Consider the following 21,798-nt stretch of genomic DNA (forward strand, 5'->3'; position numbering starts at 1 on the left):
TGTCAGGGGGGAGTCGGTGTGGCGCTTCGCACTGTTGACGGCCGCGTCACAAGCTTGGAGCTGCCAAGTTGAGTTTGTGCCTTGTGGGAAGTAGGTGTTCCTGCCTCCGACCATGAGAATGGAGGTTCCGGGCAGCCTCTGAGGACACCTCATCAGCCTCGGTTTTCCACACCTTTTCAGAAGGAAGCAGGCAGAAGCAGACCCCCTTCTCTGGCACATAGAACAGTAATACTTGTGACCTTTACGTCAGGGAGGGTCCCAGGGATTTGTGATCGTGAGAGTTTCCGGGCCAGATATTCACTTCAAAACTAGTGCAGCCTCAGATCCCTGCCTGTGGCTTGCAGCCTGTGGATGAAAGAGGAAACAATGTGGTCTTTTGAAGAGAGACTAGGCTTGCAACCAGGAGTGCTGGAGTTTAAACTCCACTCACTCTGCCTCCCTTTGTAGTGCATCTTTGTGTGCACACTCCTGTGAAGCAGAGAGACGAGTCTGGTTGGTGGGCCTATTTTGGAGTACTAGAGAGGGGTACAGCACCCCTTGGCCCCTTGGCAGGTGGTTTCCAGAACATACCATAGCTTCTGCATCTTTCCCCAGCCACAGCTCTGGTGACCTGGGCCCTTGACCATGCGCCTTCGGGGATCCCAGTGGAGTGCCCTTTGCTCCTCCTAACACTCAGAGCTTAGGACCCCCCAGATACGGTAGTGGTTAGGCCACCAGGTTAGGTTTAGAATACTAGGCTACCCTGTGTCACCCATATGGCAGTGTGGGGCTCTGGCCGTGTTCACCCGGCAACCTGTGCCATCCTTTGGTGCCGCCAGCCTCCCAGCCCAGTCCCCAGCCTGTGCTGGCTGTCCCCCACACTGAGCATGACACCAGACTCCCAGAGGGCAGGCATGAGAGACGCAGGCAGTCATGGCCCCAGGCTGTCCTCAAGGACTTCATTCAAGGAACTGCGGAGATAGAAATGTACACATGAAAATGAGCCCTGACATTTGCCAGTGCGTTGCTGGGAAGAGAATGAGAGGGTCACTGAGTCCTTCAGAATTTAGACGAGGAGTGACCCCTTCCTGGGATGGTCCAAAAGAATAGCAGCTTGGATCTGAGCCAGGCTTTGAAGGCTGGGTAGGATGTGAAGCAGAGCTTTCCCAGAGAGTAGGGCACTAGGGACAGAGTGAGTAGGGTCCGGGTTTCCAGGATGTAGGTGGGTCTGGCTGGAGTACACTGTTGCCCTGAGTGCCAGGTAAAGAGTATAGCCTTGGCTTGTGAGACCGCTGTTCCTGCGGGGGCCCCAGGGCTTGACCCGCAGAGCCAGCCCCATGTTCTCCAAGCTGATAGCATTGGTGAGAGCATGTTCTTGTGGCTTCCCTTCCAGGGGAACCATTGTCTTGGTTTCCTGGACATACCCCCAAGTGTGCAGGGTTCTGGGGCCTCCAGACTCAAATGGGTTACTGTTTTTTTTTAAAGATTTTACTTATTTGAGAAAGAATGAGCAAGAGAGAGAGAGTGCGAGTGCACAAGCAGGGGACGGAGGGAGTGGGAGAAGCTGACTCCCCTCTGAGCAGGAAGGCCAGTGCAAGGCTCAGTCCCAAGACCCTGGGATCATGACCTGAGCCAAAGGCAGACACTTAACCGACTGAGCCACCCAGGTGCCCCAAACGGGCCACTATTTTTGCAGTGGCCTGGGATGCCCTGTGTTGAGCCCTGAAAGGATTCAGGGTGGGGAGGCCATCCAGCTGGTACTGAGCAAATGAGAAAGGTAGTCTTGGGCCTGCAGAGTCAGGTAGTGCTAAATCTGAACCTCCTGCTTGCCCATCCCCTGCCTTCGGGAGATCCTTATGCTCATGCAGGCTGTTACCCCAACACGAGAGCCCTGTTCCTCACACTCTCTTACTATGCAGTCCCTGTAAGCCTTTGGGTTTTTCCAAGCTCCATAACACCATTCAGACCCATAACAACCCATCACTGAGGATTACTCTTAGCTTCCGTGGCTCCTTACTACCACCAGAAGTAAATGCCAATTCCTTTACCACGCACAAGACTGGAAGCAGCTTCCCCGGCCCTGTCACCCGCCTCTCTTCTACCTGTGTTCTTTGCCAAGCCAAATGCCTCTCTCCTTCCTCTGAGCCATTGTTCACGCTCTTCCCTCTGTCTGGGCTGCTTGATCCTAAACAGTTCCAGAACGAACGCTCATCCTTCAGAGTGCGTCTCAAATGCTGACCATCTCGAAACCATGCCTAATCCCTCCCCACCAGGTGGCAGGCCTGCTCCCTCTTGCCTGCGCTTCTCGCCTCACAAGCTTCTCAGCAGATCGTTTTGTCTCCACTTTGCATGCGAGTCCTGTGTGCTGTCTAGCTTCCTCCCTGATGTTCACCGCAGCAGAGAGCCCCTCATGGCGGGGAATGCATCCCTATGCTGGCTCCAAAAGAGGAGAGGGTGCCCTTTCCAGGTGCTCAGGGACCATTTGCGACCTGAAATAAGCAGACAGGTGAGGCCGTGGTTCCAGGATGGACTGTGCTGCTGGCACAGCTGGATATGCCACAGATGCCCTGTGGGTGCTTATTCCCACCCTGGGTGCTGCTCTAACTTGTCCTGAGCAGAAACACAGCCTGGCTTCCTCAGGAATACTCTCAGCAGCCAGCTCCCTGGGCGGGCTGTCCGGGCAGGAGCCGGGCAAGGAGTGGGGACAGGAGCGGGAGGCACGGCCGCTCCAGTGGCTTTGGTGATCCCCGTATCCTGGACTCCTCAAGAACAGAGACACGGGTTCTAGATGTTTGTGGAATTCAAGGCACTGAGTACTTTTTGTCCAAGATATTTAAACCTGAAGCTAGAAACAAGTCATTCTCACTTCTCAGATTGTACCCACGTACCCTTTAGGCAGTGTGAAATCCCAAATCCAGTCTGCTGGGCTTAAAAAAATATTTGCTGTTTGCATTGGCCGGGAATCGAACCCGGGCCTCCCGCGTGGCAGGCGAGAATTCTACCACTGAACCACCAATGCTCCAGCTGTGAGCGGCTGCGTGAGCGCCTCCCTTTAACCCCTGTCCGGAGCCTCCTTGTGGGTGCGCGATTCTCAGGATGCCAGGCCAGCCTCTGATGCTGCCACGTCAGCACAGCTGCAAGAGCAGAAAGCTGGGGGGGGGGGGGGAGTGTGTCTGTGTGTGTGTGGGGGGGGGGATCGCTTTGCCTCAGACCTCAGGATAGAAACAAGAGTTGCTCGAGCCCCTTAGGGTGTGCGTGTGGGTGCGTGTTTGTGTGTGTGTGTGTGTGTGTGTGTGTGAGAGAGAGAGAGAGAGATTGCTTTGCCTCAGACCTCAGGATAGAAATGAGAGTTGCTCGAGCCCCTTAGAGTGTGCGTGTGGGTACGTGTGGGTGTGTGTGTGTGTGTGTGAGAGAGAGAGAGAGAGAGAGAGAGAGATTGCTTTGCCTCGGACCTCAGGATAGAAACGAGAGTTGCTCAAGCCCCTCCTCGGTAACAGCGCTCGGAGCCTCGGAGCGTGGGGAGCGTGGGTCCCGTTCCTGCGGTTCTCAGGTTTCACCCCAGCTCCCTGCCAGACCCCGGCCTGGGCCGAGCCCCTCGCTGGCAGAGAGCACGAAGGCCCCCACAGCCCGGGTTCCTCCAGAGCAGGGAGGCGAGGCCAGACTCCCCGGCCCAGCTGCCGGAGGCGGCACGGTGAGGAGATTGGCTCCTCCAGCAGGATCTCTGATGGGAAGCCTGCCAGGAAAAGGCAAAAGAGCAGCCGTGCATTGGCCGGGAATCGAACCCGGGCCTCCCGCGTGGCAGGCGAGAATTCTACCACTGAACCACCAATGCTGTGCTGCTCCCTGCCGCAGCGGCAGGGCTTTTCTCAAGGGGCCGTGTCTCTGGACAGTCGCACAGGAGCTCTGGCGGTCCCTGCCTCGCCTGGCTAGTCGGTCCCGTTTGGGAAGCCAGGCAGGTGTCCAGAGAACCGTCCTTGCTGGGCCTGCTCCGGGAGGAGGAGGGGGAGGGATTTGGCCTATGGAACTGGCATTGAACGTGCACCTCGGTTGGTCCGCTCATAGCTCCTAGCCCCCTGGGGCCGGTTTGGTGGAATTTCACCTTGTAAAGATCAGAGGGAGACCTCGCAGGCCATTCGTGCAGCACCTTTCTGAAACAGCCATCCCTGCTCCCACATCCGCCAGCAGGGGAACCAGGCCTGTTTTGGTCCCACCTGCGCTCATGGTGTTTGGCACAGAATAGGTGCCGAATGACTTGCTGCCTTAAATCCCCCTCTAATGGTGTCAACCCCTCACTGAGCAGCTGTTTTGTAGGAGGGCTTCTTGCCTCATAGGGCAGCACGTGTGTTTTTGAACAGCTCTAATTACTGGCAGGTTCCTGACATGGAGCTGGAACCACGTAGACTAATTGATACCCATTGGACTTAACTGTCCTTAAAATTTTTCGAAACAACTTGAGACCCATGCGGGCAGTGGTCCTGCCACGATGGACACAAACCAATTAGACAGTGAGTCCAGGCAGCTGCTTTGAGGAGTCTGTATTCTGTAGACAGCCCCTTGGCTGCTACGCTGGTAGCAGTCCCTCACCCTCGGATGATGGGACGGGTTCCATCCGTCTCACAGCTTCCCAAGATGCTCTTCCACCATGTTCTTCAAAAACCATAAGACGCTTCCCTGTCACCCATGCTGCGAGATCCATTCTCCCTAATCTGACATGGCTAGAATGGCCAGAGCCAGTGATGTTCCATGGGGATTTTTCCATCTCCTGTCAAGCCAGCCCATGCAGTGCAGCCTCTCCGGGCTGCTACCAGAGATACCTAATAAAAACATAGATCTAAGCATGTCATCCTGTTGCTGGAAAACTGTTACTAGGTTGTCTTCCTTGAACTGTCTAGCTGCTCCTTCCACAGGCCGAACTCCTTGTCCTTCTCTGATTACACCACATCTCTTTCCTGTGCCTGAGATGCCTTGCCCTCTACCTGGAAAGTGCCTGTGGGTGTTTTCCAGACCTGACCCAAATGGCATCTCCCATTCAGCCCAAGGAGATCAGCGCATGACATTTTTCTGGCCTCTCTGGTATCACTTGCACCATATGATGACAGTTACTTGTGTGTATGTGAATATTGCCCACTGATTCAGTGCCATCCCTGGAAATGACGACACAGACTCAGAGAACCTCTCAGGTGTGGGAATGGGGGGGTTAGCCAGTGTCAACTAAAGGTGGTTGACCAGCTGGTCACATTGCAGTTTTTGGTTCCCAACAAGACATTCCCTTGCATTCTCTCTGATTCCCAGAAGTGAGGCAGCCCTGCTGTTCCACATTATGTCATGCACAAGGGAAACCGTGACCCAGAATAGGGAAACGAACCGAGACCCAGCCCGCACCTTCCAGTTGACGGCAGACCTGGGAGAGGCCCACCCTGAGATGCAGGACTCCTGATTCCTCTTTCTGAATAGGTCATCTCCCTGCCACACCCCTGACCCTGGAGCCAGCAGCCAGCATGGGGGGGGGGTAAGCTTGACTCCACTGGCCTGCAGCCCCTCTCTCCTCTCTCTCCAGGCTGGTCCGGGAGTTCGTGGCCCAGAACAACACCGTGCAAATCAAGCATGTGATCCAGACCCTGTCTCAGGAGTTCGCCCTGTCCCAGCACCCCCACAGCCGGAAGGGGGGCCTCATCGGCCTGGCCGCCTGCTCTATTGCACTGGGCAAGGTGGGCCTTTCTCCCGAAGGGACAGACACTGCAGCAGTGGCCTTCTCTCACCGCCCAGACCCAGCAGGCAGCCGTAGACTGCTGCTTTCCTCCCACTCTCACCACGCCTAAGACCAGCAAGGCTGGCTTTGCGGCACTGCAAGTCTCATCCCGTGGCATGGCACCTGGCCCTGGCCCAGGAGCCTACCTGGCTCAGGGCCAGCCCCACGCAGGGGAGCCGGGATGTCTCCAGGGGCCGGGGACCTGGCCCACAGTGAGCTGTGTCTCCTCCTGCCCCCTTGCAGGACTCAGGGCTGTACCTAAAGGAGCTCATTGAGCCGGTGCTGACCTGCTTCAATGATGCAGACAGCAGGCTGCGCTACTACGCATGCGAGGCACTCTACAACATCGTCAAGGTGGCCCGTGGCGCCGTGCTGCCTCATTTCAACGTGCTCTTCGACGGGCTCAGCAAGGTGACCACCCCTTCTGCGGCAGGGCCCCCGGGTCCCCACACCCTGTCTCCTAGATGTAGGCATCACAGATACATACACTGGTCTGTTCAGTCTCATTGCCATTTTCTTTCATGGCCTTGTATTGACTTTTGACGGGGTTTTTCTATTTCTCTATTGATTTTTATCGCATTTGATGAAAGCATCAGTTCACCACAGAGTGGAGGGGAAAAACAGCTTGAAAAGCCTTAACTCCTCTTATAGAAGGTGAGGATGGTGAATCCATAGTACAGACTGTATTTCCCCTGTGAGGGGAGCACCAGCCTGTAAGCTCTAGAAAAAGCTGCACTTACAAAGGCTGCAGAGCCCCTACCACACCCTCCTTAGCACCTCGATCAGCCCCACAAAGTACACGCCGAGGCACAGAATAGCCTGGAAGCTCTGCTGCCCACCACAGTCATTTCCAGGGCACCAGCCTCATAGCTGCCTCGGCCCCACCTCCAGGTGTGGAGAGAGGACCTAGCATTTTAGGATTGGAAACCCTTGAGGAAGGCTTGTGAGAACAAGCACCTGACCTGGAGGCAGCAGGTCCCAGAACAGAATGAGAAGTCTACTGCATTTCGGTTCCTTAGCCAGGTTCCATTTTGCCTGTCCCTACCTCCCCTCCCTTGCTTCAGTTTATTTCCTAAAAGAGATGTCTATTTATATTCCCGACTGTGCCAGGGACCTGGGCTATGGATTTTTTGTAGATTCCTTGTCCTATATATTGACTGTAACCGTCTGTTTCTGTATCTCTCATAGCTGGCGGCGGACCCAGACCCTAATGTAAAAAGTGGATCTGAGCTCCTAGACCGCCTTTTAAAGGTAGTATTTGGTCTTTGCTTTTGTTTTGGAATGTGTTTCTTCCATCTGTCTGTATAGCTTATAAACTGTATCCCTGGGGCTGCTCTTCCTAATTGTTAAAAATGTTTTCATTTACATATAGTAAAATTCACTTTGGTGTACAGTTCTTTTTTTTTGAGAGTGAACGAGAGAGCACAAGCAGAGGGAGGTTCAGTGGGAGAAGCAGATTCCTCACTGAGCAGGGGACTGAATGTAGGGCCCAATCCCAGGACCTCAGGATCATGACCTGAGCAAAGGCAGTCGCTTACCCAACTTAGCCACCCAGGCATCCCTGGTATACGGTTCTATGACAAGTGTACAGAGCTATGTCACCAACACAATCAAAATACAGAGACATTCTGTCACCCTAAACATCTCTTTGTGCTAGCCCCACTCAGGGCAAAGGAGACTGCCCACCACCTACCATCATCCCCTCCACCCCATGACTGGGGGTGCTTATGCTGAGCTCCCTGGGGCATTTGATCCAGATGATCAGTCCTCTTGACTTTGATTCCTGTTTTCACTCCAGCATTTTTGCTTGTCCTTTGGTCTGTGAGAGGGTGGTTCCTCCAGGACCTCTGCTACCTAGCATGGGCTCTGCCATTTTGTTCTGTGACCACCTGACCCCCTAGAGCTTTAGCCCTGGGGTCAGTCAGGTCAGCCTGCCCTTGGCTTCTGACTCTCAGCCGCTCAAATGCCTTTGATCCACAGGACATTGTGACAGAGAGCAACAAGTTTGATCTGGTGGGCTTCATCCCTTTGTTGCGGGAGAGGATTTATTCCAACAACCAGTACGCCCGGCAGTTCATCATCTCCTGGGTAAGGGCCAGCCCCACGACAGTTTCTCCAGCCGTAATGAGCCTCTAGTTTAGTAAAATCCGCCCTCTGGCACACCCTGGGCAGTTCTTGCGGCTGAGAGAAGCCTCGTTATTATCCCTCTGATAGCCAACAACCTCAAGTAGTCCGAAACATGTTTATTCCAGCCTGCCCCAGAGCCTGTCATGTTTGCTTCAAGGAGGATACAGTTCTTTCCTTGCCCCAGGAAACACCTCCATTTCTCTTTGAAGCCAGTGGTGCTGTCCTTTCCCGGGCCTTCCCTTTTCCCTGTGGCATCAGAATTTTCTTGGAGCTAAGTCACCATTCTCCTGCACACTTAGCAAGAGCCCTCTCCGCCAGGGGGCACCTGTGGTGCCGTGCACCACTACCTCAGCGGGGCTGCCTTCGCCCTGCCCAGTCCCAGAGCACCGGAGGAGGAGACGAAGGTTCACAGGCTGGTCTAATTTTCCCTCCTTGTTTCCTACCCTGGCTCAGATCCTGGTTCTGGAGTCCGTGCCAGACATTAACCTGCTGGATTATTTGCCGGAGATCCTGGATGGACTCTTCCAGATCCTGGGCGACAACGGCAAAGAGATTCGGAAAATGTGAGTGGAGGGAGGGGGCGGGCAGCCACTCTGTGTGCACATATACCCCCACACCCGACAGACGGGGGTACCTCCAGACCCGCAGGAGAATAAGTTCCCTCTCTGCCTCCTGGCTCATGTGCTTCCTGCCTCGAGGAGCAAAAGAGTTCATCAGCCCCCAGCCTCCGGGAAGATAGTCATCTGGCAACTATGAGGTGTAGTCCCCCTCTCGGTAGCCTACGCAGAGCGGAAGCGGGCACCAGCAGAGGCTCCTCCAGCCCTGGCTGGCATGTGCTATTTTCCTTCTCTCCTTGGTAGGTGTGAGGTAGTCCTTGGGGAATTCTTGAAAGAAATCAAGAAGAACCCCTCCAGTGTTAAGTTTGCTGAAATGGCCAACATCCTGGTGATCCACTGCCAGACCACAGGTGAGTGTGAAGGCTGCAGGGCCACTGCCACCTCCTCAGAAGCAGAGAGAGCTCTGGTAGGAGTATAAACCAGCACAACACTGGACCCGGGGTGGTGGGGTGCTGGGTCCTTGTGAGAAAGAGATTAGGGTCCTCCATCAATGTGGAGGCCCTTTGCTTGTTCTGACCCTGGAATAAGATCCAGAGACCCTCTTGCTGGGAAGCTTGGCATTTCACTATAAATTGAAATGCTTGGAGGTTGGGACTCTGAAGCTGTGACCTTCCATTGAGCATCAAACCACCAAAAAATGTGATTACCTAATATAGCAGCCACTTATTGTTAGTCATGAGTCCATAGGTCAGCTGAGTGGTTCTGTTCACTTGAGCTAGGCTTGACTGCTCTTGATTATGCACCTATAGTCATCTGAAGGGTCGTCTGAGGCTGCGTGGTCTGGGGTGGCCTCACTGATGTCTGGCAGTTAACTGGCTGTCACCTGGGGAGCCGGGACAGTTGGTCCATATGTCTCATCATCTAGCCTGCTAACCCAGATACATATATATGTCTCAAGACATATGGTAGAGGTGAGCAAGGCCTCTGGAGGCCTAGGTTTAAACCAGCCACACCTTCGCTTCCAACATCTTCTGGTGGCAATAGTAGGAAGGCCAGTCCAGATTCAAGCAGTGGGGAAGTGAACTCACCCTTTGACGAAAGGAGCTGTGGAGCCCTTTTCTGAGTGTGGAAGGTAGAGAATCAAGGCTACTCTTACATTGGCTACGAGATTGTTGTTCCCTCCCATCCTGGTACCTGTGTGTACCTTTGGAAGGCAAGAGAGTATCAGTGAGGCTAGAAGCAAGGCAAGCTCTCAGGTCCCCTCCCGTCCCATCCTCCAGGCATGGTCACTGGGAGGGAGCACTCGGGCTGCTCATGGGAACCCTCCTGGAACCCAATTCCTCTTCCAGATGACCTGATCCAGCTGACAGCCATGTGCTGGATGCGAGAGTTCATCCAGCTGGCTGGCCGAGTGATGTTGCCCTACTCATCTGGAATCCTGACCGCTGTCTTGCCCTGCCTGGCCTACGATGACCGCAAGAAAAGTATCCTTCACCCTGAGAGAGGAAACCAGAGTAGCCCCAAAGGAGACTATGAAGCTGAGGATCCTGGCGTGGGGGATGGGGGTTCCTTTAGGATCCATCGCCTCCAGATAGCCCCTGGCACCTAGGGAGCAAGCAGCACAGCAGGGCACGGACTGGGAGCACCAGGGCAGTGCCGGGGCCACGGCACTCCTGCCACTGGCCCTAAACCTCACCCTGGTTACGTATGGGAACTGGAGCAGCTCTCCCAGTTCCCACAGTTCAAGCCCCTGAGCTCATACTGCCCTGTCTTGGGTGGGGGATATCCTGTTGGTAGGAAGCCCACCAGGAAGGGTCCTACAAGAAGACAGGAGCATTTCACGGGGACTCGGTACAGACTGCCCACTGATCCACCTCGAGGGAGGACCAGGTCCCTGGCCAATGCCAGTGACCTCAGGTTGAGGGAACACCCCCTGGGTGGGGCTACTCCTTACATCAGCGGACTCAGGCATCAAGGAGGTGGCCAACGTGTGTAACCAAAGCCTGATGAAGCTGGTTACCCCTGAGGATGATGAGCCTGACGAGCTGAAGCCAGTGGTACAGAGGCAGGCAGAGCCCAATCCCGATGACTCCGTGGCCAAGCAGGAAGGGACAGCCACTGGTGAGTAGGCTCCGCCTCCTGCCCCTAGCCTCCCTGGGTGACTTGACTTGGGGCCTCGCCTAACCAACCAGAGCTGATTCCCATATGCGACTTGATTTAATTCTGGAAACAATCCAGTAAGGTAGAAGTTGCTGTTCTTCCTTATTGCCCAGATGGACACAGGGAAGACAGGTAACAGGACCAGGGTCTGGCCGCCACAGGGTAACAGAACCAGGATGTGAGCCCTGGCAGTCTGCCTCCAAAACCCATGCTCTCAACTCTTACTGCCTCAAAAAGCATTAAGCCTTTTTAAAATCTTTTCTGTGTCCAGCTGTGTTGTTTTCAATGTGGGAAGGTTCAGAGTCTGGCAGGAGTGCAGGTTGCCGGGCTCATGTGAGTCTTGGCCATTGCCATCCAGCCACCCAGAAGCCACCTGCCTCTGCTCTGCTGGCTGCTCCCAGGCAGAAGGCTAAGAAAGCCACAAATGCAGCTTATTCAGCCCTGGGGTTCTACCAACGTTGGTGTCTTTGCAAAATGAAATGGCTCTGCGTCCTCTCCCAACGTTACTGTCTTATTTGTCCATCACATGAAGGAAGCCACTCCTATGTCCATTAAAGTCTGAAATTTGACTCTATCAACATTATCTAGAACTCTGACTTTGCGGGGCAGGGGGCCTATCCTCACTAAGAGGGCTCTGATCAGCTTGCGGGTAATGTTCTCCTTGTGGAGTCAGCCAGAGAGTAAACTGATGCAGAGCTTACTCAGTATTTTTAAGGCTAATGGACTCAGTCTGGAACCTGTAAGTCCAGGAGCCAAAAGAGTTTCTCAAGCATTTTTCTCCCATTGCCCTTCCCAGACGTCTCTTGCACATGTGAGCAGTGTGCGGGCATGTGAGCCCCCTGGGCCTCCTGTGCTCTCAGCTGGCTGAACCGGCAGCATTCCACACTGCAGCGTTCCAGGTGTCGGGTTACAGCTGTGCATGGCCTTTGTGAGCTGTAAGAGCAAAACAGCTGGAAGCAGGGCTTTACTCCAGCGCAGCATTGGTGGTTCAGTGGTAGAATTCTCGCCTGCCACGCGGGAGGCCCGGGTTCGATTCCCGGCCAATGCAGATGCGGGGAACTTTTTGGCAAATCCTTGGAAAAGATAGTGTGGCTCTCCAAGGCAGAGCTTTCTTACTGGGAGAACCTAGAAGAATCACAGGGATAGACATGTTTTGTAAATTTTCACTGATGTATGAGTATTTTATTATCTTTTCATTTTTTGATTCTCATTTTAGAAAATTTAGACAGTAGAGAAAAATATAAAAAAGCAAGACTGTCCCCACCAAGAGGCAATTAGTGTGATCTCAGAATATTTTTTCCATTATGTACACGTAACATGTAACAACATGTTTTCCATATTCATATATTCTTTTCCACTATATATGGAAACCATATGAAATCATATGGTTTACATAATTCCACATCCTGCTTTGTTTGTGTGAAGGCTTCTTTTGGTTTTTGTTTTGTTTTTGGCTTGACAAGTTGCAACTTACAGAAGTTTTGAATATTTTATACTGACTCTAAAAGTCAGTGCCTCTTAATGGATTGAGTCAGAAAGTAGAATAATGGTTGCCAAGCTGGAGGGAAAGAGGGAACTGGATAACTGGTTTCTTTAGGGAGTGGTGGAAGTGTTCTAGAATGAAATAGTGGTGACACTTAAATAACTTTGTGGATTTACCAAAAATCACCCAGTTGTATGCTTTAAAATGGTGAACTTTATGTTATGAAACTTCATGTATGTGAAATGTGTCTCAATTTTTTAAATAATGTTGTTGCCTCTTCCCCCAAAGTGGAACCCAGCAGCCCTTAACCCACCTTTTCTGCTTACGTGACAACAAGTCAGGCCCTCTGGGGAGGAACCCCTGTATTCCGCAGGTTGTGGCAGCTGCTAAAAACCTGCCACCTGGGGCATTGGTGGGTCAGCAGTAGTATCCTCACCTGCCAGGGTGCCATTGTCAGCCAAGGCAGCTTATTTTATTCTCTTAGATAGTTTTCCTAAGCACTCTTGAAACAGCTCTCTGCTTAGGATACTCTCAGTAAGACCAGGATACATTCAGGCAGCTTGGCCCTGGATTTTACTGCCTCATAAACAGCATTTCAGCAGATGCAAAGCTTAGTTTATGGTAGTTCCTGGAGATGATCACAGCTAATCTGGGGGCTCCATATCCACTCCAGACCTGCTTGGCTCATAACTGCCATTTTATCAAAGTGCCAGGAAAAGGTCCCAGCAAGCCAGGAGACAGCAATGATTCAGCTGGTCTAGCTGATAGGTTCATCCCAGCCTTTGCCTCTTTTTCCTATTACTATTTTGTTCCAGCCCCGGTCACCTGGCTAAGGGCAGAAACCTCCTGCCTCGTTCCGTCTGTGGAAGGTGTGGAAGGGCAAGACCTATGATGAGGCTGTCAGCCAAGCCTTCTGTGCATGAGCCTCACATCTGAGCACGGGGCCTGCGTTGAGTCACACTGTTTCCCAGTCCCTCTCTGCTTGCTCTGGCTGAACCTGGGCCCTGTGACTTCAGGGGTACATAATGCATTGTCCTTTCTCTGAGTTTCCACAGCTCTCCCTTTCCTCTCCATGATGCTGCGGGATTGTCTCAGGTGTCCTAGCCCAGATTCTGGGATCAGAAGGGCCTGCTGGTGAGTCCTGGCTCTGTGACAGGACTTCCTTTTTGTTGCCTTTGGACAAGCCACTTCGCCTTTTTAAGCCTCAGGTTCTTTATTTGCTAAACAAGTATAACAGTAATATCAGACTTATAGTGTGATGGTGAGCTTTAAATAAGATTTTTGCTTATAAAGCTCTTAGTATGTGGCAAAGGCCAGACACTCTCAGCAACAGGTGCTTTCATGTCAAACTGTTTTAATACATGTGTATCACATATCCATTCACTTAGCAAAGTTCTCAGGGCAGGGCTTTTGTATCCTTGTTTTTTACCACCAGTATTTCTTTTTTTTTTTCTTTTTTTTATTTTTATTTATTTATGATAGTCACAGAGAGAGAGAGAGGCGCAGAGACACAGGCAGAGGGAGAAGCAGGCTCCATGCACCGGGAGCCCGATGTGGGATTCGATCCCGGGTCTCCAGGATCACTCCCTGGGCCAAAGGCAGGCGCCAAACCGCTGCGCCACCCAGGGATCCCACCACCAGTATTTCCCAGAGGGTAATGAGCCCCTGGTAGGTCCTAAATTAGGGACTATAGAGGGTTAGGGATAGAAGTTCATGTGGCAGGTGAGGGGCAGAGCTGTAAATAGAGTTTCTAGCAGAGGGTTTGCAACCATTGTTGGTGGACATGTAAGGGAATCCATCCGTTTGTAAGACTTTGATGGGACTGGATATATCAGCAGCTCCTACAGACCCTGCAGATGCAGGTGAATCAGACCCAGGTCCTGCCTGTAGGGAGCTCAGGGGCAGACCCACAGTTGATTAATGATGTGGCCCTGTACGTGGTCACAGAGGACTGTGGCCATGGAGGTCATTTGAACTGAATCTTTTCCTTCTCATTAGCTTCCACTCTGCCCCCACCCCACCCCCATATTATACATGTCTCTTGTAGAGATATAGGGAGAAGAAGCTTTCCTAGCAGGGGAAGCACAGAGTAAACGAGTAAAATATGTTGTCTGGTAGATGCACTTGGCAGCACGTGTCAGAAGCCATAAACTTTTAAGAATTTGTCCTTAAGAAATAAATAGAGATACAGGTAAGGTTTTTCATTTTAAATGCCTAACAAAGGTTAGCTCACCTATCATCATAACAAGCCTATGCGGTAAGCACTGGTGACCCCATTATACAGGTGAGGGAGGGGCTGGAGGTGAAGTCAGGTCAGCTGCCCATGGTCACACAGTAAAGAGGTCCTCTAGTAAAGAGGAGAGTCCAGGCTTAGACTTAGGCCCAAGGGCTCTGAGTCTATGCTGTTGGTGCTGTTGATAATGCAGTTCTCTGAGGAGGGAGTTAATACCAACAGGGAAGCCACAGATTTACAGCTGACTGGGAATGGGAACGTTGCAGAGTAAAACAATATACCATTTTTACTCATCAACTTGGCAAAAATGTGAAAGATCATAATATCCCTGTGTGAGGCTTGGTGGGGATTGACTGCTCCTCCGTTCCTGAAGTGCATTTATTATTGGTAGAACTTTCCTAAGGAGCAGCTTATCAATATGGAATAAAATATAAAATGCCTGACCCTTTCCCCAACAGTACTGCCCACACGGGATCCTGGAGAAATGTGCTCACCCAGGAAGAAACATGGGGGAGACATAAGAGTAAAAGTAGGAAACAGTTGAAATTAATTTGAAGCCGATGTCTGACATTACATCATTTCATCTGCAAACGTGCATGGCTCTAGAAGTCAAGAGGGAGGAGGCTGCCAAGGGCATGGAGTCCAGGCCACCAGGCCAGGCCAGCCCACCCAGGCCTCCCTGCAAGTCCTCCTCCCCTTTGGGCCCAGATCTGTCCCATCACGTGCAGCCCATGCCTGTCCCCACTAAGCTAGGCCCCAGCCCCTCAAGGGCCTTTGGGGCTAGAGGAGACAGGCAGCTTGGAGCCTTTCTGTTCAACATGGAAGTCAAGGCCCCCTTTACCATGATCCACAAGAATAACACTGCTTTAGGACATAGTACAAAGTGTTAAAAAAAAAAAAATCGCAGAAAATGTACTCTGATTCCATTTACGTTACAGAACAAAAAGAAAGCAAAAGATGAGGAGAGATACTTGCTAACCAGTAAAGTAGTTGCCTGCACATAGAGTGAAGTAAGATTGAAGGTTAGGGAGAGATGGGGCATGCTTTGTTTTGCTTGAAATTTTCAGAATGAGAACATTTCACTTGTATAGTTTAAAACTTTTAAGAGGCCAAGGGTGGTACCATCTGTATATATTTATATACAATATATAAAACTTCTAATTTTTTAATTCACAGAGTAAAAAAATATATATATATATGCCCATAATGAGATGGATGGATGGATGCATGGTTGGATGGGGAGGGACAGCTTTTCCTGATAGAAAGATTCCAATTAATAAGTATAGCAGGACAGAGAAAAACAGAAAATCAGCATTAGAGGAACTCAACAGCAATCATCATTATAGATCTACCAATGGATGCCAAAATCAGCAGGGGAATGTTTGAGGAAAAAAAACGAATATTTGCCTAGTCTCAATTACCTTCCCCAAGTTATTTATTGATTACAAAAAAGGAGACTGACAACTTACAGGAGAGAAACCAGCAGACACTGCCACAGTCAGTGATCAGTTTAGCATCAACCGTAACAAGACATACATCACATACCCCCAAAATGATCCATGGAGAAAGCATAGCACTTTGGTGGCATTCTTCCAAAAACATGTAACCTCAACCTCATCAGGAGAAAACACAAGACCAACCCAAATGACAACATATTCTACAAAGTAACTGACGGCTTCAGTGATCCTGAGGTCATGAAAGATAAGGAAAGCTTGCGGAATGGTCACAGATTTGAGAGGACTAAGGAGACAGGACAACTTAATGCAGTATGTGCTCCCAGATTCTATGCTAGAACAAAAGATGTGAGTGGAAAAACCGGTAACATTTTAATTAGGTCTGTAGTTTTGTTATTAATAGTCTTGTATCATTGCTACTTTACTGGTTTGATAATGTATCTTGTTAACATGAGGAGCAACAGTGTGAGGAGCACTTGGGTGGCTCAGTGGTTGAGCATCTGCCTTTGGGTCAGGTCACAATCCTGGGATCCTGGGATTGATTCCCGCATTGGGCTCCCTTCAAGGAGCTTGCTTCTCCCTCTGCCTATGTCTCTGCCTCTTTCTCTGTGTTTCTCATTAAAAAAAAAAAAAAAAAAAAAAAAGCAGTGGGGTAAAGGGTAAACAGAATTCTGTACTATTCTTGCAACTTTTCATAAATCTAAAATTATTAAGAATATAACGTTTTTTGTTTTTTTAACTTAAGAGAATGGAGATCACAGCCTAATACCCCCTAGCTCTCAGCAATTTCTATGTTCTGTCTCCATAGATCTGCCAGTTCTGGACATTTCATACAAATAGAATCATATGATATGTGGGCTTTTGCGAACTAGGTTCTTTTACTTGGCATGTTTCCAGTGTTCATCCATGTTGTAGTACATGCCAGTATATCATGCCTTTCTGTTGCTCTACAGTAGTCCATTGTGTGACTCTAATACATTTTATTTATCCATTCATCTGTTGATAGACATTCAGATTGCTGTGAACATGGTGCTTGGTTCCGGCATGGACAGAAGTGTCCTTTTTCTGGGGTATATATCTGGGAGTGGAACTGCTGAGTCGTAGGGCAACTGCATTGAGCCCTTAAGGAATTGCCAGGCTGTTTGCCAGAGCAACCACACAATTTTACATTCCCACCAGCAGGATCCGAGGGTTTTCATTTCTCCACATTCTCACACCACTTATTATGTTTGTTTCAGCCATCCTAGTGGGTGTGAAATGGTACCTCCTTGCAGCTTTGACTTACATTTCCCTGATGGCTAATGATGTAGACTATCCCAGGAGTCGTTTTTAATATCCACTGCCCTCGGGCCAGCAGTCCTTTCTGAGATTTCCCAGACGTGTTAGCACTGGTGTCCTCCTTTTGAGATCACCGTGCCTAAAAACATACAAGCATGAATACTATGCAGAAAGCTCTGGGGAATGATTGGCATTGTGTCCTCAGGGCTCCTGAGCTACAGTCTTTTTTCAAGAGCCAGAGTCAAGGTGCGGGGAACCTAGAGAGTCTGTGCCCTTATATCTGGGATCGTGTTCATTCAGAAGACCCCAGCAGCCCTTTAGCATGACACCTCGTTCCTCTCACTGTCTCTAGGAGGCCCCGATGGTTCTTGTGACTCAAGCTTCAGTAGCAGCATCAGCGTCTTCACGCCAGCCAGGTAAGTGGTTTGTGCCAGCCAAAGGTGTTTGTAGAAAACAAATGGTCTAGATCTTTCCTGAGTGCAGGAAATGGCAGTGAAGACTCAGGGAAACTGAGCAAACCCAGTCTACCCAGTTCTGTTGGGGAGGGATTAGAAGGTGTTGGAGGTCAGTAAGTACAAGTTGTAAAAGTATAAGCAATGGATGGTGGCTGGAAGGAGACCCTTGCAGACGCCCCTGCCTGGAATTTTTGCTTGTCAGGGTAATGAGACTGACAAGGGGAAGGCCATTCTGGGGTCTGAGACTGCATAGACTGGGCAGCAAGAGCTTCCTCCCCCAAGCGCCAGGTCGGCTGTAATAGCACAGCCTTCCACGTGGGGGCGGTGCAGGCCAAACAGCAAGATCACTCCCTTCCTCGAAGTTCCCTGTACCGCATGCAGGGTGATTGATGACCTTCCCCTGGAGGGAGATCTCACCATTCTGCCTCTATCTGAGTCTGCTGGACTTGCCCTTTGTCAGTTTTTCTTTGGGCAGAATTAGCACCTGTGGGGCCGCAATGGATGGTATTCTCCTGCAGGGGGTTTCTTCCCCCTAAATTCAACACTGAACCTAAGCCCTGGGGAACCGTTTAGTCTCTCAAGAAGAGAGAATCTGCACTCCGCAGACCTTTAGGATCTTTCCTCCTCTTGTATCATTTTTTTCATTTATCCTTCTCTCTAAGGACCCAGTGGAGATTTTCAAAGTGTGTGGGTACGGACTATAAATGTGGCTTGCTCCTAATCGTTTGAGCAAGTCAATAACCATTAATTCATTGACTTGTCCTGTTATGTTGTCACATACCCCAGCATACCTGCATGTGTTCAGCCCTGCGGGTTCCTAGGTAGAAATGTGATCCCTGAATGTGGCCCCCAATCTTAAGGTTCTCTGATGGGGAGGCAGACACCAGGCAGTGATTTCTGTGGTGGGGGACTCAGGGTATTGGGGGTGAGCCATGGTGCCTGAGCTGAGGCTCGCTGGAATAGTGGCTGACAAGGATGATCACTTGGTGAGTGCCTCGTAGGCCCACTGTGCCAAGTACTTTGTGTCACGTCATTGGATTTTGCTGATGTTTAAATCCCAGGGGGTCATTAGTAGTATTTCCATTTTTGGGCTGAGGAGGGACAGAAGATCTGGACTGCTGTGTAGAGAAGGGATTTAGGAGGGGCCAAGTGAATGCAAACCAGTTAGGGGCCACTGCTGCCACCCTGTAAGAGGGGAAAGAGGCTCAGCCCAAAGAGGTGGCCTTACATGGAGAAAGTTGGATTTTTTTTTTTATCTGTTTTGAAGGATGAAGTGACAGGGTTTGCAGATGCATGTGTTGGAGTAAGAGGAGAGACATGAGGGAAAGAATAACTTCTAGATTCGGAGCTTGAGCCAACTCAGGATATCCTGGCATTTCCCAAGCTGAGGTGGAAGGAGGAACAGGTGTGTGAGTGGGCCACTCAAGGGCTCTGTGCCATGTGGCTTTGAGTACCCCCGGGGGTGGTTAAGGAGGCAGGTTTGGATCTCAGATTCCGGAGCTGGGGGAGGGATCTGGATGGAGGTGCGGGGAGATGGTGCCCTGCAGAGGGGTCAGCTGTTGTTCTGAAGGCCATGGGAGCCTGATGATAAGTGGCACTGCCAGGTGCAGACCTGTGACTTGGCACGTCCTCTGGCAGCCCAAAGGAGGGTAAATGAGGGAGAGGCAAAAGTAAGAGCACAGGAGCCTGTTGCTGACTCGTCACTGTTGTCTAGGCTACAGGAAATTGTCCGGCTCCACCAAAGTGGCATTGGGAGGTGAAGGGAGGTCTAGGAAGAGGCAGAGATCAGACATCACTGCCCGACCATGCAGGCGAGCACGACCCACCCCTGCCTTGCTGGGGAGGCAGGGGTGCCATTTGCTGGGGCAAGTCTAAAGGCTGAGGTTAGGAACTACCTAATTGGAACCAGGCTTTGGTTTATACCTGTCATTCAGGAGCCAAATCCTCCCCCTTCTAAAATTAAAAAACCAAGAACGAATCATCTCATGTTTTCTGTCTCCCACAAATGGCGATACCCTCATGGCAACTGCCAATCTGAATCAGTAGCTGTGCCAGATGGAGGGTGCCCTTCAGAGTCATGAAACTTAAGCCACGGTGTCTGGGCCCCCCTCTCCTTGGAGTTGGCAGCTAAGGACAGTAGGGTTGGTGCATGCTTCCTCCAGTAGGTGCTGCCAGAGGAGGACTGAGCTTGGGCAAGAAGGCACCTTCCAGGATCACCAAGAAACAAAACCTACCCTGTGACTATCCAGACCTGCTGCCTGCCCTCAGCTCCCATGAATCCTCTGCAAAGTGGAGTCCAACCACCTGGGCACACATCTTGACTCTGTGACCCTGGGCAAGCCGTTTAACTGCTTCCTGCCTCAGCTTCCTCATCTGTAAACTGGGTGCAATGATAGTACCTACCTCCCAGGCGTTTGGAGCTCATGTGAGTTGAATAGGTAAAGAAAATAGAATGGTGCCCAGCCCTCAGAAAGCACTTTACATGTTTTAGCTACAGATACTATTACAAGAACCTCATTATTATCCCCATTTTACAAAAGAGGAAACAAGTCCAGAGAGGTTAACTTCTTGCCCGAAGTCACTCAGCTACTTAGTGGCCAAGTTGGAATTCAAGCTCAGCTGGTCTGACCCCCACTTCCACCAGTGTGACCTTTATTGGTTGCACTGGGAGAGTTACAGAAGCTTTGCATGTCAGCCTCCCCCACTCACCTGACATGGAAGCACAGAACAGGTGTTGCCATGCACACAGGCTTCCACTCCAATGCCCTAGGCCTCGCCAAGGGCCATGGTGTCATCAGCGACATTCAGGATAGGTCTCCTGGTATAGATGGCTGCATAAAGGCAAGCAGAAAGATCTAGAATTCAGTGCTTCCCAAGCTTTAGCATCAACTAATGAAAGGAAGTTGTAAAGATACTTTATAAAAAAAAAAATTGAATTCAGAAGCCATTCTTTATTAACCTTTGTCCTAATTTGATTAGAGATGAAACATGAGTACCAAAAGAAGTTAGATGAAGTACTGCCTCTCCGAGAGAACCACTGGAATTTATCATTATTTGTTGGTAGTTTCAGAAGTCTTATTTTAAAAATCAGTATTTTAATAGCCACAGTAGTGCCATGCATTTGGAAAATGTAGTACATATATGTATATGTAAGACATTAGTTATGAGATGCTTTATGAGAAAAATGCTCACTGGAAATGGAGTTCTGCAGACACCTTGAAATAACTCAGAAGCCCCCAGGAGTGACTAGTCTAGACTTTTTGGAACTGACGCAGAAATGTATTTTAAGCTATGAGTGAGCTCCCTTCTGCTCTCTGGGTAAGGGAAGCCCAGGTGGAGGCTGCCCCATCCCAGACTCCAGGCCTGCAGCAGGTCAAGAGCCCGTACACCATGCAGCCTGCCCTCCGGAGGAAGAAGGGCTCAGGTTCTCGCAGAGTTCCGGGAGTGCCGGCAGAGCAGGTGGGGAGTCGCACTCACAGCAGCCAGCCCCACCCAGTGGAGCCACTGAGAGCTGCCTCCTCTACAGTGAGTGAGATCTTTGGGCCACGAAGATCAGTCTGGGGCGTGCCTGCTTCCCATGAGACTCCCCTCCAGCCAGCCAGGGGCAGCGAGCCCCAGGGAGAGTGTTGAGCTCTAAGGGAATGGGATTTCATTGCCTGGCCACATGGCCTTGGACAGATCCTGTGCTGTCACATCTGTGCACTGAAGGATCAGGTTACTTGAACTGTGAGGTCCCTTCTAGCTCCCGTGTTCTTGGCTGGTTGAAGCTGACACCTGCCTCACTAGCAATCTGAAGGTGCCCACGTCCGGGGAATTCTGCTATAGGAAGGACAGAGGATGGTAGTGCACAAAATGCTGCCAGTTCTCACACACTGGGCCCATGAAATCCTTCATTGTTTGGCCTTGACGCTTTACTAACTGAGGGAGATGCCACCATGGGCTGGCACTTGCTTTGTCCCTCAGTCGAGATGCTGAGCTGGCCTGAAGCATGTTGGGACCACAGTGAAGCAAGGAGCCCAGCTGGCCCAGGGACCATCTAGGGTCTTGGACCTCTTTTTGGGCTGCTTGGATCTGGAGTGCCCCCACCCCCCGCCCCACAGATCAGCCCCAGGCCTTTCCAGTATCCTCTCTCACCCCACATAGAGACTTTGTCTACCGTACTGACAAAAAAAATATATTGAAAGGTGTATGTGACAGCCCCTTTCTCCCTCCAGTACACAGGGCGCTGCCGGGTCTGACTTGGTCAGGGAGTGGCCAGCCCACTGACTGTTCTGCTGCCCCTGCCAGGGGACAGTTGGAAATAGACTCTCCTGAGCCTGGCCC

General features: G+C 50.9%; 1 protein-coding gene and 3 non-coding genes across 4 annotated transcripts in view; 2 read left to right on the top strand and 2 right to left on the bottom strand.

The window, feature by feature from the left end:
• The window catches only part of VAC14 (VAC14 component of PIKFYVE complex), a 100,974-nt gene that overhangs the window by 6,630 nt on the left and 72,546 nt on the right, over nt 1-21,798 (top strand). The window contains exons 2-10 of the mRNA XM_072818087.1: nt 5,537-5,687; nt 5,972-6,139; nt 6,917-6,979; nt 7,709-7,816; nt 8,309-8,418; nt 8,716-8,822; nt 9,762-9,896; nt 10,381-10,533; nt 17,373-17,436. Of these exons, the coding sequence (XP_072674188.1) occupies nt 5,537-5,687; nt 5,972-6,139; nt 6,917-6,979; nt 7,709-7,816; nt 8,309-8,418; nt 8,716-8,822; nt 9,762-9,896; nt 10,381-10,533; nt 17,373-17,436 (1,059 nt within the window). The remainder of the gene's footprint in view (nt 1-5,536; nt 5,688-5,971; nt 6,140-6,916; nt 6,980-7,708; nt 7,817-8,308; nt 8,419-8,715; nt 8,823-9,761; nt 9,897-10,380; nt 10,534-17,372; nt 17,437-21,798) is intronic.
• TRNAG-GCC (transfer RNA glycine (anticodon GCC)) lies at nt 2,928-2,998 on the bottom strand. Its single transcript has one exon. It is a non-coding gene; the product is annotated as a tRNA-Gly (tRNA).
• TRNAG-GCC (transfer RNA glycine (anticodon GCC)) lies at nt 3,741-3,811 on the bottom strand. The gene has a single exon. It is a non-coding gene; the product is annotated as a tRNA-Gly (tRNA).
• On the top strand, nt 11,550-11,620 carry TRNAG-GCC (transfer RNA glycine (anticodon GCC)). The gene has a single exon. It is a non-coding gene; the product is annotated as a tRNA-Gly (tRNA).

This window comes from Canis lupus, chromosome 3 (genome assembly GCF_048164855.1).
Source record: "Canis lupus baileyi chromosome 3, mCanLup2.hap1, whole genome shotgun sequence".
Classification (NCBI taxonomy): Eukaryota; Metazoa; Chordata; class Mammalia; order Carnivora; family Canidae; genus Canis; species Canis lupus.